This window comes from Colias philodice, chromosome 11 (assembly GCF_061535455.1).
Source record: "Colias philodice isolate Cphi_HAF_F1 chromosome 11, ilColPhil1 Martin Lab GWU primary, whole genome shotgun sequence".
Taxonomy (NCBI): Eukaryota; Metazoa; Arthropoda; class Insecta; order Lepidoptera; family Pieridae; genus Colias; species Colias philodice.
In genome coordinates, this window is record NC_143096.1 from 3460178 (window position 1) to 3478351 (window position 18174).

Genomic DNA, 18174 nt, shown 5'->3' on the forward strand with positions numbered 1-18174 from the left:
TTTAGTTTGTATGTTAAATATTTATAATTTCAATGTAACCAATTTAATGTAAAACCACTATCATATTGGGAAACTGTTATGTTAGTGTGTGTTTTTGAATATATACATAAACTTCAAAAAAAGGAGGAGGTTTTCAATTTAGCCGGTATTTTTTTAGTGTTGATATATAAGCTTTCTAACATCTGCTTATTTAAAATTGTTCATAGCAGCTGTCTTTTTGCATATTACCTAAATATTTGAGCTATTAAAAAGTACCTACTCAAATGATATGTAACATGATTTATTCGAACACTATTGAATTAGCTTACCGTATCTATACATATTAATAAATATAGTTAAAAAAAACTAAAAAGCCCCTTGAATATATTGTCAAATTATTGCTTCCGATAAGTTGTACAGAGTTGTACAAGTTTGAATCAAATATTATGTCAATTAAAAAAGATGTAACTCAAACTTTGTGCAATACAATAATTTCATGAATTTAAGCGTGTTTTTTATTTATTAATTATTATTTTTATAGACTCGTGTAATAACATAATATTATAATATCGTTCCTTTTCTAGTCGCTATCCAAACAGAGCTCTCTGATCGAGCGACTCGACTCGTCTGATGAAGAGCACACTCCTGTTGAAGAGCAAGGTAAGGTTATACGTGTAAATGTATTTTTTTGGGTAAATGTTGGTGTATTTTTTGTTGGTGTTAATGTGAATTTTTGTAAGTGTGGGTACCTAAAGGTATTTTTATTTTGTTGGTGAAAGTATTGAGGTTTTGTCTGAATGAAGTCACGTTGAAGTTAAAGCAAAATAATTAAAATTAAGAGCAAAATAAAAATATCTAAGCTCGCTATGAAGAATTTGCAATATGGGTATTTGATATAATGAATAAATCGCATTTGAAATCCGTTAAATTTAAATTCTTAACATAATATAGAATTTTAGTTTGTCAGCTCTTAACGTGGTTACGCTACACTGAAAGGCAAATTCTTTACCATCGAATATAAACCGATGCTATAATTATGTTAAATTTAGCACAAAAAGATGTCAATAAAATGTTCCGTAATGAGACGTAGGTACTTAGATATGAGTCCCACGCCACTCCCACACAAAACGAGAAGGTCTTTATCGTTTACGGCAATTAAAATCGATTTATGTACTTATAAATGTGGTGAATTTTCTCATTTCAATCATACAAAAAAATATGTAGCTTGTGGTATATTTTTCTTTCTAATATTCATTCAGACAATGTGAAAAATCTATAATAGAGCTGAGATCGAGAAATCAATAATTTTTATCCCCAATATTATTATTTGACAAAAATTTAAGAAAAAATATTAAAATTATTAATACTAGGCTTAACATTGGAAATTAACTTAATGAGGGATAAATTTAATTCATACCTAGTTACTAAGTTGTTTACAAATCTTACGAAATAATTAGTAAAGGTCTTTCAGTATTAATTTCGTATTGACACTTCTAGTGCTACTTCACTACACAATGACTTCTAAAAATAACTTCTGTACTAGAAGATTTTATAAATTCTCAAAAATAAATAGTAGGTACAAAGCAGCTTCTGTCCTGGTGTAGGTACTTATAAAATATTACATGAAAATATATTATTGCGTCGCTTCGCACTTGTACTATTTCCAAGGCTTCTGTGAAAAGGGAATTCCAAGTATCTCCCTCTATAAAGGTTAATTAACAAGCTCAATCCATCTAACTATTGCTTTGATTTATGTACAAATTATAATTCCAACTCTTCTATTACAGAACATATGGTGGAGTAAAACAACATACGAAAAGAAATTAATTTATTTGGAACCTCATTAGCTTATTTTTTGAGCTGGTCTCAACGTATTTAATATATTTTGATTAGATAAACGAATTTTAATCGTTATTTACTTTTATAGTACAACTTTAGTATTATTTGAAAATACGTTGATAATTACTGAGGTATATTTTCAATTGTTTTTAATCGCACTTATCTCAGAGCTTACGGGCTAAATGTATCTTATTGTAGTTTGTTGAATAAACATAGCGTAGGTACCTTAAGTAATTCTTAACCTCCTAAGCCTCTGCAATGTGATCTTATAGTTCTAGCTTCTATTGAACAAGTTTCTTTAACTTCATTTTTACGTGTTTCTAAATGATCAAATACATTATTTTAATTCTGTGCTGTTTTAATTATTTCTTCTATTATTGAATGCAAATGAAAGCATTAAAACGAAGTTACAGAAACTTGTTTTAACTATTTAGAGTATGAATGTTGATGTTATCTACTATAAAACTTAGAATAATCGTAATGTGCTATATTCAAAGTGTATTTATTGTTATTTTTATTTAATTTATTCTTAAAAACACCGATATATACCAATAATGTAAGGGATGTTTCAATAGATGATTACTTTACTGTATGTGTGACTATCCCGTAGATATTGCATTTCAAGCATTTCGCTTTAACTTTTAATTTAAAATAAAAATTAAATAATTAGCGCTACGTTAGTTAACCCTTCTTATATCGAACTAGTTTTCCAAACTGTGATCCCTTGTTAAGACTTCTAAGTAAGTATCAAAGCAAGTTACCCTAACATAAGTAAAATAACTTATACTCTAGTGATGGTCTAGTGTACTTATTCTATGTACTTACCTTTTACACGTGTTGTAGGAATTAAACGTCTTCACATAAAACATTACATAAAACTAGAAAAACAAAGTTTGTGTTAACATATTTGGATGTTTTTACAGATAAACAATAAATTTGGATTTATAAACATAATAATTATGGGCATAAACAAATCATTAATAAAAATTAAACTTGTTAGACTGGCAATTGTTTTTCTCGTTTCCCTCAAGGGTTGCTTGAAAACCTGGGGACATTAATTCATAACCTAGATTGGATTTGACTAAATATAACCATTTGTTGTGAAAGTCGAAATGATTTAGAGGAACAAATGTTGTTGGAAGTGCTAGATCAACAACATTTGTTGATTGGAGTGTTAACAGCAAGCTTATGATAAATAATTACAATAATTATTTCTTAGTTTGTTTTCTATGACGCATTTTTTTTAGTTAAGACGAATTATCACCCGAAAAGAATAAATTTATTTCCATTTTATAAATAAAAACCAATTTTTTTTAAATTCAGTTATACCGTATACGTTACTCAAAGTTATTACTTTTTACAAAACACGTAGCTATTAATTATAAACATAAATCCCCATAAAGTTTTTCAGTTTATTAAAGTCCTAAGATTCATATCATTTAATTCCCTCTTTATTTCAAGTTTTTAAATATTTAAAAAATTGAAGAGAACTATCATAACATGTTCTAAGGCCGCGTTTCCATCTGCAAGAAAACTTCCGCAAGAAATGTCCGACAGCCTGTTTGACAGCAGCTTGCAAGTCCAAGACCGCGTTACCACCTGCAAGTAGACTTGCAAGCTGCTGTCAGACTGTCGGACATTTCTTGCGGAAGTTTTCTTGCAGATGGAAACGCGGCCTTAGAAACAATCTTGAGTAATTTTTTTCGTTGTAAGTACTTTATCTTACATAGAACAAATCTTCTTTTTACGTTACTATAAATAACGTTGTAAAGTTTTAATTAGGTATATTTTTTATTATAATTATTATTGTGTTAATGATGAAATCACATGAATTCCATATTGATTTAATTTTTAATGTATTCAAACTTGTTTGGAAAGCGAGTAACTGTTGACGAGGAAGTTTTAACTTTTGTGTAATATTCCATACATTATATTGAATTTATATTTTATTAATAATTAATAATATCTTCTATTTCTGTATAAAAGTTTTTATTAAATATTTGTTTGATATGGGTTGACTCTAGTCTAGTTACATCGACTTTTTGAAAATTTAATGTGTTTGTTTGTTACATATACAGGGTGTCCCACTATCGGTATACTAAGCGCGAAGAGACTTGTTGACGTCTTGCATACACACTGATCACGTAAAAAATACTTAAACAACAAAATAACGCCAAAAATTTTTTCTAAATTTTTCCTTAAAATTCATGTTTTGTTCTCTAGTTTCACGCAGCCGGCATATATCACTTCTCTAATGTGAGCATTCTGTCTATGAAAACATAGCTCACGTGCGGGTGGCAAAGTTGGGCGGGTTGCTTATTAAGCCGGGTATCCACTTAGGTTCGCCGTGGTTTGCAAACACTGTGTGCTCCGCGAACGTGAACATGTACAGTGTACACACAGGGGTGTACACAAATTTTAAGAATTCATCTATTTGGAAAAAAAATGCATCTGGAATTTTATAAGTATATTTTACGTACTCAGCGTATGCAAAACTATAACCTCCATTGAGCTTAGAATACCGACGCGACGGTGGGACACCCTGTAGGTATATTGATTTCAACTTTAGGATACATTGTTATTAACATATTATCATTTTATACTTTAAATGGATCTCAACAAAGTTGTGAAATATTTTTTTGTATTTGTTAATACATCGATATCAAACAAAACTTTGCGAAAATTCTTTTAGTAGTTTCAATTTGTATTAGTGGTTACCTATTGTTAGAATACGCAATAATATTTTATAAGTAGTTGCACATCTCGTAGTCTATAGCATTAGAGCTGCATTCTCTTCGGAAAATAATGATTTTATTAAATTACATATCTATGACTTATTGTTTTTTGCTTCAACTTTCTAAACTGACACCTAAAAGAGAATTCATTTGTAAGAACAATATTTTAAGAACTTCACATCGTGTAGAAAACATCTTTGACATTCAAGCAAAGATCCCAAGAACAACTGCTACATCGAAATATTTTAGAGAGATAAATCCGAGTGGATTATGGAAATTTTAGTTTTTTTTTCAAGCAATTAGCGTAAAGATTCTGTGTTTTCTGTTAATTTAATACATGTGTAATATATTTATTTAATAAACCAAATGTAACCTAAGTTTATCATTATTTAGAAGTAAGAGACATGTTATTTACTTTTTTCTTAGATAACGCTATTATTATTCCAACGAAAATATTGTTGTTACTCTTTGTGTGCTCTTTATAGGGAAACTGTGTATCCTTGTTGACTATTTGTATGAAATTTTATAAATAATTGAATTTTCCTATCATTCGAACGAATTTTATTTTCGACCTGTCGTGATGTTATACCTGAAAATAAATTCTCTGTTTCCTATATGCTGTTTTATTTTTTCACCTATGTAAGCTGATAAATGATAACATAGAGATTTATGTAGGTATGTGTAAAAAGTTACGATATAGTATGAACATTGAACATTAGTAAATTGATCAGTGATTACAAATGTTTTGCAATATTTTTTTAAGTATTGTATCGTGGCTATGACGCTGCACATTTGTACCTTATACATATTTCTACATAAAGAGAAGCTGTTCAAAAACTTCCTCTAAGGAAGGACCTCATTTGATCAGACTACCAATATTAATAAAACATCTAATATCGTATCTATGATTAATTGACAGTAATTTAACTATGGAGTATCAAGTAGATACTTACGCCTAAACTTTTTGGTAGCTTATACTTCTTCAACTGTTTTGTATAGTCTGGTCCTTGGTTTGGTCTATTTTATTATAGCAATTTTATTACTAATTTATTATAGCAATTTTATTACGTACTTAGGGAAAATATAGATATTTACTACTTTTCATGATTCATATATCAATAACTACAATTTGAGTGCACTCACGTGTTAATTGTTAAGAATAATAAACAAGGTTAATGATATAATAATGAGCAGCCTTATCGGAAAGCTGTTAATAATATTTTGAAGAGCTATCTTATCTCTTAAAGATAAACATATCAGATGAATTAACTTCGAAATTATTACTCATAGCTACCCAGAAAGTGCTTAGAGAAGCTCATCGAAGTTTCGGCATTAACCCTTAAGTGAAAATGCAAATTTTATTGCGCGTCAGCAGGAAATGTTTCATTAAAACAGTAAACCTTGCAGGGTTCTTTCAATTTAAATGACCATAATTGAAAAAAGGTTGGCATACAGCGTAATATGAAAGAAAACTGTTAAAAATGCGCCCTAATATATCGATAAACCAGTGCAGCAGTTGTGAATGTTATGAATATGGTATTGTCCCGTTTGATACCTGGACTCCCGAAAGCATTTATCGCGTGGTAGCTATAACTCTGGGAATGTGTCTATCGACAGTCGCGCTAGTGCTGCTATTAATCACGTCGTACTTGTTCACACAATGGAGAAAGAATTACAAGAACCAAGTGCTCATTCAGTTTATGATATCGAGATTTATATACACGCTCCTCAGGTATTGTTACGATGTTCTGAAAATATGCGAGTTTTCTTTTTATTTTCCGAAATATAGTGAATTAATGATTTTAATTTATACAGAAGCCACAATGACCATCTGGATGTTTATCTTCACTAAACAGATGTATGACAGTTTTGTAAAAGTCTTCAATTTACGATGTACGAGCATAATAAAAGTCGCTCTTGTTGTTTGGATTCTTCCCTTTATTGTCGTTATTTCACTTCACTGTGTATGCGTTTTATATTTAAAGAAGTTAGTGATATTTTTAATAATATACTTTGTGATCATGAGATGGCCATTACTAATAGCTAACGCTTTACTTCTCGTGATGGTGCTGAGGGCAATTTTAAAAAGGAAAGTCAAGAATACCGATAAAAACCTACGCATTATCACAGTCATGGTGATACTTTTATTCAGTTTCTGTTTTCAACAAGTAATTGCAGATATTCATAATATTATGTACATTATACGAAGAAACCACTTTTACACAACCTTATATTTCATTGCTTCAATTGTAACAATATATCACTGTGCCTTTTCGATATTTTTTTGGCTATTCGGAAACAAAAGTACGGTAAAATTATGGAAATTAAAAAGAAAGTCAATTAAAAAGCCCTTTGTAGCATCTGCAATAGTTTCAAGTAGGTGTTAAATGCCTTTTATTAACTTGGTACTTCTTTTTAAAACTCTATATTTATCATTTAGTCTTCAATACTGTAAAACGACTTTTATATATTTTTATGTACTTTGCACAATCAATATAATCATTATGTTGTTAACATAAATTACATTAAAAATGGTTTCTATATGCAATTAATCAAAATTCCAGTTTGACGTACGGTCAACCTTCTGTACACGTGCGCGGTGCGACACATAAAATACCTATAATGTAATTAAGTACCTACTTAATAAAGTTATCAAAAATATTGTGATGCATTTTTTATTTATGAACCTAACCTACTTTGATTTAAAGTGAAACTAACGTATATCTTAATGTACCTATCATTACAACCTGGCTGAACTAAATACATCGATCCCCTAACGTGAAATAAATTGGGCGCAAAATTAGTTCGAAACGGACCTTCAGTTGGCTGGTTGTTTAACAGGTGATTACGTTCCTACGACCTTGCACACTAATTCAATTGGTACGACATTAGTTAGATCAACTTGATTAACGAGACCCCCGGGTTGTTCAGTAAACAGATACATAGGGGAGAAAGGATTTCGATTAAGAATAATTAGCGCTGCATTGAAAATCGATTCTTGCTTATTATTAGTTATTTATGCCATTTAAACTTTGTTAAGGGGGAAATACGATTGAAACTTCTTCTTTGATTTCTTGTTATTAAATTGATAACCAAATGATTTGTAGATAATTTGGGTAGGTACTTTACAGAAAGTATCATCGCGAACAAATTTCTTTTTTACAGCCGTGGTGGTTTTGAGATTATCTGTATAGGGTTTAATCTCGCCATTATTGCTCTCTACATTTTTATCGAGTTTCACATCGCATGGTAAGTTAGTTATTTATAGGAGAACCTTCAACTCATCCTTTTTGGCAATGATGGAATCAATTAATTAATGCATAATTTTATGTAAGTACCTACATTTCATAGAGTTGACGGCTTAAACTGTCTGGAAAAAACGGTATCATAATACAGCCCCTATAAATAGTTTCAAAACAATTAAACTACCTTTCTATATCACTATTTATATAATTAAGTAAAATGACTTTTTTGTTTCGTGACCAAACTTACCATTTAATAATTAATATGTTTACTGTAATTTTTAAAAACATAAATATTTACAAGTATAATTAAATTTTCCCCGTAAATTATAAAGTCGTGATTGAAAAACATTTAAGAACCATAAACTGTTTAACTATTTTGACTATTATTATAATACATATTATATAGCATCAAGTATTTTAATGAGTTTTAAAGATATCAAAACAGTGATGGTTATAAATGGATTTATTCCAAAATAATACAAAATATCAACAATTTCCTCGGTTCGTTTATACCCTATGTGAACGTAAAACGTTGAACCAACTTTGAGGCTACAAAAAAATGTTCTTAAAGAAAAATTATTCGTACCTATAAATACGAAGTGGTCCGTCTTTTCATGTCATTTGTCAGGAAGCCTTAGTGTAGTGTAGTCAAGATGAATTTATTACTTATAGGGACGGTAGTAGTGTTGTGGTACATGTTGTATAGGTACAAGAGACGCCGGCTGTACAAGCTAGCTGATCGCATACCAGCGGTGCCTGCGGATGTTGCAGATTTCCAGTCATTTAATTTTGTGTACAACCTTAAAGATAGTGAGTACTCATTTCTAGAGCCTTTCGTGGTTGCTCTATTTATGTATTTTTTTGTTGTTCTAATTTTACGAAATATAAAACGAGAAATGCCTTAGTTGATTTCGTTTTATTCTATATTCTGGACCAAAGAGATAAAAGTAATATTTAATTTTAATTTAATTATCAGTTAAATATAGCCATTTTTTATTTCAAAGGATTTTTAAAGAGTGATAGTTATAATGGTATTTCACGGATAGTTATTATGGCACAGTGGTTAAAGCGAAAGCGTGGAACCCAAGGTTCGTTTCCCGATGGAGACAAACCAAAAAAAGGCCTAATCTAGCAGGACACAGGACCCTGATCATCTACTTGTCTGTGAAAAAAAATTATCGTTGAAAAGGATACATAATGCATTTGCCCCATAGGCATAATACATTTAATATGGGTATTTGTGTTCGTTTGTTTTTGGACGATAGAAATAAATAAAAAATTAACCATGGGCGATTTTAATCATAACTATTAAGTAAGTCAAAAATATAAAAGAACTTATGGTGTCCGTTTCGTCAATCAAGTTTAAAGGTCGACGATATATTCATAACAAAAACAACACATCAAGATCAAAGATATTTTTGTCTAAACTGGTTATTAATAATTGTAAATGTATGAAAATATTATTCAAATTTATATAAATATTCTGCCCTTTCCGTGGGTTTTTTATTAATTTTGATTAATTTCAATAAATTATGATAATCTTATTCATTTATACAGGTATATTGATTGATCTCTTTAAAAATATTGAAGACCAAAATAACCAATAATTTGCTTAGATGATACCGACACGCACTTTTACCACTTATAAGCTACGCCATAATTTTTTTTAATTAAGTACCACATAAAATTATATTTTTGTTTTTAGCTATCACGGATCAAATCAAGAACGTGTCATATTCTACCCAAAAGATTGGAGGCTTATCCAAAATCTGGGTAGGTCCACTGCTTTATGTAGGTAAGTTAAAAAATAAAAAATATGAATAAATAAATAAATACGCGAAAAATTATAAATGTTAAATATTATGACAGAGTAAAATTAAAATTTTCAGTTGCAACAAATGTGAACGATGTGGAGTATATACTAAAAAATTGCTTAGAAAAAGCGAACATATCGAAATTTTTAAGATACGTGATCGGTAATGCCGGAATTTTTGCACCAGGTAATTATTTTAGTGTATTTTTTAAAGTGAATAGAATATATTTTAAATTTAAATAATAAAAATAAATAAATATATAAACTACTGACTTAATATATATAGATATGTATTTGAAACATAAATATTATAGTTAATTTTTACGCTTTCTTTCAGTGTCAATATGGACGCGACGTAGAAAAGTATTGATTACAGTATTTACGCCAAAGATAATTAACAGTTTTATGGATATCCTCATAAAACAGAGTGAGGAGCTAGCGAATCAATTGTATGAACAAAAAGCGGTTGGGAACGGACCGTTTCTAGCTTGGCCATTTGTTTGCTCCTACACTCTGGATTCTGTTTGCGGTAAATATGATTTGTTAATTGAGCTCAAACTTTTTAAATTGTACACCTCAACCTGCATGTTAGTTTTACAATTTTTATCTAAACTGCCTATTGTTATAAAGCGTGCTTAAATATTTTAACCTATTCACTAACGTGACTATAGTCAATTTTTTTTTCATTTTTTTCGTTTCTGTTTATGATTTTGCAGTACTTAGTTTAGTTTACGTATATATTGAGTTGACGACTAAAATATATAATATTCTTTTTTTAATTCATAGTATCATTCATTTAGACCCTATTCCAGGAGTTCACAAGGTACCGCTTTGATTTCCGGATCATCCTCATCGCGTCTTTTTCATTTATCTTATAGTACTTTACCTTTCGCTATTTCCACAGAGACAGCTCTCGGCATCCGAATAAACTATCTGCGGAATCCCAATAACGCTTTCATGAAGGCTACAGCGGATCTAATGACGATGACTACAGACAGGCTGTTTCGGGCTTGGTTGTGGCCAGACTGGCTGTATAGGTTTTCACCTCGCTCCACTCAGTTCGCAGATGCTTTGAAAATTGTATATGACTTAACTGATGATGTGAGTATACATATAGATAGATTAAGTAACTATAGAGTATAAGGTACATAAAAAGATTTATAAATAAAAATATTATAACTGTAAATTAGGAAAAAAATATTTTAAGGCCACATTTGAATGAATTTGAGTACTTCATCTGAAGTATGTAGAGCTTGTGGGAAAATTGCAATTTATTTATTTTTTCGAGCGTGTAACACTATTTAAACATCATAACAATATTTAGCGCGTGTTACTATAGAACTAGCGTAGCTTACTAGTCGTTTGTTTCTGAAATAATGTATTTTTACAGATTATTAGAAAGAAGAGAAAAGAACTCGATAATGTAGAAATAAACTTGGATAATTATGAAACTGTTTTTGGTAAGTTCTTTCAAGTTACGTGTATCGAAAAAAACTAAACTAATTGAAACTAATGAAAACTATGGGTCAATTACTTTTTAGTCATAATTAAGATGTCTCGTTAAGAAAGGTCCTAAACGTTCATCTGAGAATGATGAAAAATCTCCGTCTTCTGGAATATAAAAATAGCATCACGTTTTAATAAAATTTTCCTCATAATTTGATTGATGATATTTATTTTAGGTCAAGGTCAAAAAGTGAGATGCTTCCTAGAACATTTGATAATTTTATCGAAAAACAATACTGGGCTTAACAATGTAGAACTAAGAGAAGAAGTACTTACGCTATTGTTCGCTGGATCAGACACTTCATCAATTGTCATTTGCAATACATTAACGTTACTCGCAAAATATCCCAAAGTACAAGAGAAAGTTTATGAAGAGTAAGTGAATAAAGATTTAATGATACAACTGTAAAACTTTAGCTATTAAAAACTTCAGTACCCATTTCAAAGCTATCCAAAGATATGTCCATAAAAATATACGAGACACTTACTTGTTTGAAATAGGTGAAGGCAGGTTTAATGGAATGTCTGTGACGGTATATTTAATATTCATTTTTCACATTATGGTTATTTACTTGCTCTTATTTTTGACTCATTCAACCGAAGAACATAAAACCAAATGCTTCACGCGAATATCATCAACAATACAACAAAATAAATGAAATAGTTTTAACCAATATGTATCATCATCAGGTTAAAGGAAGTGTTAGGAGATACTGGTCGTAGTGTAAGAAAGGATGACCTAAAAGAGGTTAAATATTTGGAAAGAGTAGTCAGAGAATCAATGAGGCTATATCCACCAGCGCCGTTATTAGTGAGACAAACTACTGAGGAAACGAAATTACGTAAGTAGTGAAGTAAACCTTGAACTGCAATGTTTACAATATTAACAGTCACACAAGAGATTTATGGAAAATTTGAAAATAATGCTCACTTCTGAAATAAATTTGAATTCAGTTATACTTGTATACGTAGTATATTATTATTAGTCTGTGGTTATACATAAAAAAATGAAGAACTATTATGTTATAGCAAAAAAATAGCGTTATAAAACTTAAAGTTTAAATGAGTAACTGTGATGAGTCATTTTCTTTGAGCAAAAGATATGAAACAATTTTGTGTATTTCTAATAATAATGAATTTCTTTTAACAGCTTCAGGAGTAACCCTCCCAGCTGATACCGGTGTCATAATGCCGATTTGGGGAGTCGGCCGCGACAAGGAAGCTTGGGGACCTGACGCTGACTGCTTCAACCCTGATCGATTCCTCCCTGAGAACAAGACTGGACCTTTCCTGGCGTTTAGCTCAGGCCCACGGAATTGCGTTGGTGAGGAGATTCTATACTAATTTTAGAAAGAGATTCTTCTTTGAATACTTAAAACTATTAAACCGACCTATAAACAACTAGATAACTGCTACACACTATTAGAAAACTACTACATCTTAACGGAGTAACATAAAGCTATATTTTATTTATCTCGGGTTAGATTGAACGACACCTCTACAAATGACTGGTTAGATTAATTATTGAATATTTTTAATACAACAATGCATTCGCAATCGCTTCTAAAACAAATATAACTGAAACAACACATGTTTGAACATAGGTTTAAGATTTTTGAAGTAATTGCAATTTTTATTTCTCCAGGTTACCAATACGCCATGATGTCAGTAAAGTTGGCGCTCATAGCAGTTCTACGACGATACAAAGTGATCGGTGAACAAGAATTGGGACCAGTACCGAATATTAACAACCAATTTAATTTAGTTATGAAGGATAAAGATGGCTACCCCCTGACTATGGAAGTCCGATGATGGTGCAACAACATTTAGATTATTTTTAGTATATTGCTTGTCAGAATGTATGTGATTTAATATAAATTTAAAATAATTACAAACTTTATGTACTGACTTTTCATTTTCCCTTCTTTCTATAGTTATGTAGGTACTCTATTACATAACACGTAGGCTTAAAAAAAAAATTATACCGGCCGAATTGATAACCTCCTCGTTTTTTTGGAAGTCGGTTAAAAACGTAACAGAGAACAAAATAGTTAGGTACTGCTGCTCGTGTACGTATCTGCTAAAAATAATCTATAATTGACCTACCTATCGTCAAAATATTCTCATTCTTCTAAAGTACCTAGTTTGTGTATAAGTTGGTCTACGTTTTGACAATACAATATTTCTATAGAAAAGAATCCGCATCTTAACCGAGATAACAAAGCCACCACCGAAATAGGTAACACCACTCTATTAATTACAAAATATTAAAAGCCACCTCAATATTATTACATTATTGAAATAACACTTATCCTACATTTAGGGCTGATTTTTCAATCCTTGGTTAAATCTTATCCGTCCAATAAAGTATTACACAATAATATACAGATGTCACCTAAAAACTGTCAAAAAGTGGGCAAGTAACACATTTTTAAAATGGTTGTTTAATACGATATTCGATGAATAAGTTTTAACTAAGGATTGAAAAATCTGCCCTAAAAGGGATAAATATGTAATACATTACTCACCCATAATTATCAAATTGAAGTGCATGTTCGTATACGTAATATGTATTATGACTTTTAAGAAGTCGGTTATAAAGGAATCGAATGGAAGTATCCAGAAGAAACCAGATCGTATAGATTATAGATTTCTCACGATCCCCTATCACCGTGGCGACGGCTAGCGGGTCACAGAGATTAACGTTCATCTCACTGTGATTGAACCTAACACGACGCCTGCTATAAATCTGATAGCATTTACTCACAGCATTTACTCCATGAAAACTAATACCGCTATACTAAATATAACAATACGTGGAACCTGCCTACTATCTTTGTTTGAATACGTAAATTAGAGAGGGTTCTGTTCCTAAATAATGGACCTATTGAATTAATTGTTTAGGGAATAAATTTTATTTCTTTCCTGTGTTCGTTTAAGTTAATTATTGAACTTATTTATTCTCTTATGCATAAGTAGTATTTTTATCATGGTTTTGAACTTCATAGACCTATTACGATATTACTTTATATTATAATATTTTAGTAGTATTTAAAAATAATGAATTTACATTTTCGTATTTAATGTACCTAGTACGTCTACGTCAATCGTAGGACAATAATTGATGTGTTAATCAAGGCGGCCGCGGCGCAAAAGTGTCCAACAAAGTGTTGGAGTCGAGACAAAAGGATTAAGTTAAGGATAAATTCAGGGAAAACGAACCGAAGTGGCAACATTAACCAATTTCTTTTGTTTAATACACATAATATACCAATTTAGGTCTTGGTTAATAAAATTAATTAAGAGGTGAAGGCCACAGTTAAAGGCAAAGTGACGTAGGGGTAAAGTCACCAGTAGTTGACCATGTACCTGTAGTTGACCGCTAATGCACATAAACCGTTAAAATAAGAATTCGCGGCAATTTTAAAAACTCATTCGTTAATAAGTAGTTAGTGCTGTTATCTGGTCAAATAGGCGCGTAAATTGCGCATCCATATCTGTCAAATATAGTAAATGGTGGTCAGTTGTTTGTTGAGTGACGGACCATTAAATCAATAAATTCGTTTTTGTAATAATATTCGTAGAGATTGAAAAAGTTTGAAGCTGAATACTAGGAACTTTGTCACCTTGTTGACGGTAAGTGTTTTTCGTTTTTTATTCGTTTATGGTTTATTTAAATGACAGGGTAATTAAAATTTAAAGATTTGTTGACAAAATTGAGATGTGGGGGTGGTCCAATACTGATTCCGTTTGACTGCGATTTTCTAGTAATTGACCATGGTGGTCCATTACCGAATTACCGTTTGACTATGATTTTCTAGTAATTGACCATGGTGGTCAACTTTTGATTATGTTCTGTATCTTTTAAATATACTGCATATAATAATTAATTAAAATAAACTATTTTATTTACTTTAACAATAGATTGATTTTCTTTAGTTAGTTAGTTAGTTTTGTTTATGGTACGAATTTATGGCTATGATCTATTACTAAAACCAATTTTTATCTTGTAGATGCCTGGGAAAAGGGGCGCATTCCTAAATTATACTGAAGCTGCAATGCTTGTAGCAGTGAACGATGTTCGTCTTCATAAAACACCAATACGAACGGCTGCAAAAAAGTTCGGTGTACCAAGAATAACGCTTACAAATAAAGTAAAAGGGAAGTCACCGATGGAACGAAAAATGGGTCCGACATCCATCCTTACACCAGAAGAGGAGCATAAAATATGCGACTGGGTGCAAAAAATGGTAAAAAATGGCATAAAGATGTGCTCGACTATCCCTGGGATGCAGTAGTTGCTCACATAGAGGCTCCCAAGAAGACCAGTTCTACGAGAAATGTATATGATGTTCCAGAGATACATTCCTTGATATGATAAATTTGGCAAAAAGTTTGACGTTTACGCTTTGTGTTTGACAGTGTCCTTTTGTTTTATAACCATCTTTCGGATCTTTTAGAATCTTGTTTTTATTTAAATTATAGGCTTAAAAAGGCCTAATTATTATTATATATTTCAAATAAAACGTTATCTTTTCATCTTATTGCTTCTTATTTAACAAATAACCCAATTAAAATTGTAGCATCTGAGTGGTCATCTACTGATGCAAAATATGGTCATCTTCTAGTTTTTAGATGGTCAACTACTAAATTTCTAATATAAGAACATTTTTAATTTTTTTTAAGTTTATTCGACCATTGTACGTGGTGAAATGCTTGTTCATATGTTAAAACACATTTCACAGGGTTTCCAAAAAAATAAACTTACTGAATTCATATGATAATTAAAGTCAAACATTTAAAAAGAATATTCTGTCTCCTTAAGTGGTCATCTACTGATGCTTTTACCTTAATTAATCTTGTCGTAGATCTAGCTTGTCTAATTAAGATAATATATTATGTAGATAAGATATATTATGGGAACGTATATGGGCTGATGATGATGATGATGTAGGTAAGTTATTATTGTGTTCAATTAAAATCAGTTTTTTTGACGTGACAACGTCTTATAATTCGATAGAGCCGGCTGCACGCACGAAAAAACATGACTCATGCGGCGTTACCTCGCTTTGAGGCGTTCCATGTAAGGCTTGAAGTGCAAGCGAGAGCGCGGAACGAGCGACAAAGAAGCTAATCGGACGTTGTCACGTTCAACTATCGTCAGTAAACCGACTTTACAGACAACCAATTTTTAGTCTAAGCTACAATATGGAAAACCTATAGGCTAAGCAAAAACTATATGCCTGTATGTATATGTAATATGTATTTTTGTAATTTTGTTATGGTTAACTTTCACTTTTTTTTATACATGATAGGCAGGCTTTTAACCACTATATACCACTTTCCAATAATCTTTCTAAAATAACCGAGCGTTAGCAGCAGTTAGATAATAAACCGTGAATATCGCTCTATTCGGACATAGACAAACGAGGCGATATCGAATAACGTTGGAGCCACATCGCGATCGGTATCATCTCTCAAAGCAATTACAAGCCGCCACTTCCGAGTACAAAAGTTTTGAAAATCCGCTCAGCTTCTCGAGGCATTGTGTAGCTTTCTCAACAGTGGAAACATTTGAAACTTTATCTGATGAAGCTTAGTTTATAATTATTTTGCATTATACATTAATATGTGTTTTTTTTTTTATTTTGCACAAAACTGACTCGTACAATTTGTCTACTTTCCAGAATAAATTAGACAGGGATATAAAAGCATTTATAAAAAATATAAAAACACACTTTTTCACACAATTAGGTACACATTAATTATTATCTTTAATTTACAAACGAAAAAACAAACACGTATTCGAATACCTACTGTGTATTTTCCTTCATTGCATTTCTCGATAAAAATAAAAAACGGACGATTGTAAAAGTGTACAGCAGTGAATGGTTCATTTGTTTTTTGTCAACAAACCAGATTTTTCCAATTAGCATTCGGTTGTAGCGAAACCCACTCTAGGGCTTAGCGGAATACATGCAAATGAAGTATTCAAATGTTGACTTTAGAACGGACGAACGTATTGTTTTCATTCGGTTGATTTAATTTTGAAAGCAACTTAATTAGGTTAATATTATTTATAATTTTATTACTATTTAATGATGAACAAGTAACATTTGGAAAATATTATATTCTCTTACTCTTACATTGGAGCAATACGAATAAACTTATAGCCTAGCCCCTAAAAGGTTATTTGCGTAGATATTAATTGACTGATATCTACAAACTAAAACAATAATGTTATTCTCCTTGATTCTACCTATATCACAGACTAAAATCACAATCATGAAACTAAAAATGTATTCCAACTATTTTACTGTTAGTAGCTACTGGTATACATGCAAATGGCCATAACTCGTTTGCATAAACTTTTAGTGCAGCTCTGAACACAGATGATAAATTGTACAATATAACCATCCATTTCATTCCTACTTTGAGTGTAAAAGTTCTGGCCATTTGTCATGTCTGAATATTTACGTTTTGAAATTTAAATGTTTTGTTCAACAATACTGTGAAATGTTTGTTTAAAATATTGGTACAATCGTAGGTACGTAATTAATTAAAACCGATAATCGAAACTTAATTATTGTCAATAATAAATTTAAATAAGGCTTTTCATTTTATTCTACTGAATAAATAGGGGAGAGCGGGGATGAAAGTCACGTTTTTAGCTTTTTTTATGTAACTTCCAAAATACGTTGTTTAGGAATGATATTTGTATACCAAAAGATAGTGTAATTATTCTATTACAAAAGAAATAAACGTATTTTTGTGTAATATTATCAGTTTTAGAAATATTTTGTATTTTCACTCTAAAGAAAAATGTGACTTATAACCCCGGGTCAGGGATGGTTGTCACAATGCCTAGGGTAGGTAGTCACATAATAAATAACAGGCAATTTATAAATAGAAAGTCACTTTTTGGTCTTTTAACTTATAATTTTACGGAATAGTTTTTAATTAAGAACTCTTAACCAAATGAAACCGTGTCTATGGTCATTATTTAAGTCTGAATATTAAGAATCACAATTTTAGCAAATAATAATAATCGTGAGTC

The 18174-nt window shown here is 30.8% G+C and overlaps 2 protein-coding genes across 3 annotated transcripts in view; both read left to right on the plus strand.

Moving 5' to 3' along the window:
- The window catches only part of LOC149484438 (protein qui-1), a 95227-nt gene extending 89979 nt beyond the window's left edge, over positions 1-5248 (plus strand). Inside the window, exons 31-32 of one of the 2 annotated variants that reach the window (XM_089700552.1) lie at positions 564-639; positions 1767-5248. In XM_089700552.1, coding sequence (XP_089556678.1) covers positions 564-639; positions 1767-1783 — 93 coding nt within the window. In that variant the 3' untranslated portion in view covers positions 1784-5248. Of the gene's footprint in view, positions 1-563; positions 778-1766 lie in introns of those variants that run through there. The other variant, XM_089700551.1, reaches the window with a different exon arrangement.
- A 3162-nt stretch (positions 5249-8410) lies between these two features.
- Positions 8411-13017, plus strand: LOC149484439 (cytochrome P450 4C1-like). The gene is made up of 10 exons (XM_089700351.1): positions 8411-8608; positions 9504-9593; positions 9688-9798; positions 9949-10140; positions 10516-10712; positions 11002-11071; positions 11294-11492; positions 11808-11959; positions 12268-12441; positions 12763-13017. The coding sequence occupies exons 1-10, from the start codon at positions 8452-8454 to the stop codon at positions 12927-12929; spliced, it is 1509 nt and encodes a 502-aa protein (XP_089556477.1). The 5' UTR covers positions 8411-8451; the 3' UTR covers positions 12930-13017.
- The last annotated feature ends 5157 nt before the right edge of the window (positions 13018-18174 follow it).

Excerpts from the sequence above, each read along its gene's own strand:
- LOC149484439 (XM_089700351.1), top strand. The coding sequence starts at position 8,452 with ATGAATTTATTACTTATAGGGACGGTAGTAGTGTTGTGGTACATGTTG. Across the intron at positions 8,609-9,503 it reads TGTGTACAACCTTAAAGATA|CTATCACGGATCAAATCAAG; the intron begins GTGAGTACTCAT and ends TTTTGTTTTTAG. Across the intron at positions 9,594-9,687 it reads AGGTCCACTGCTTTATGTAG|TTGCAACAAATGTGAACGAT; the intron begins GTAAGTTAAAAA and ends TAAAATTTTCAG.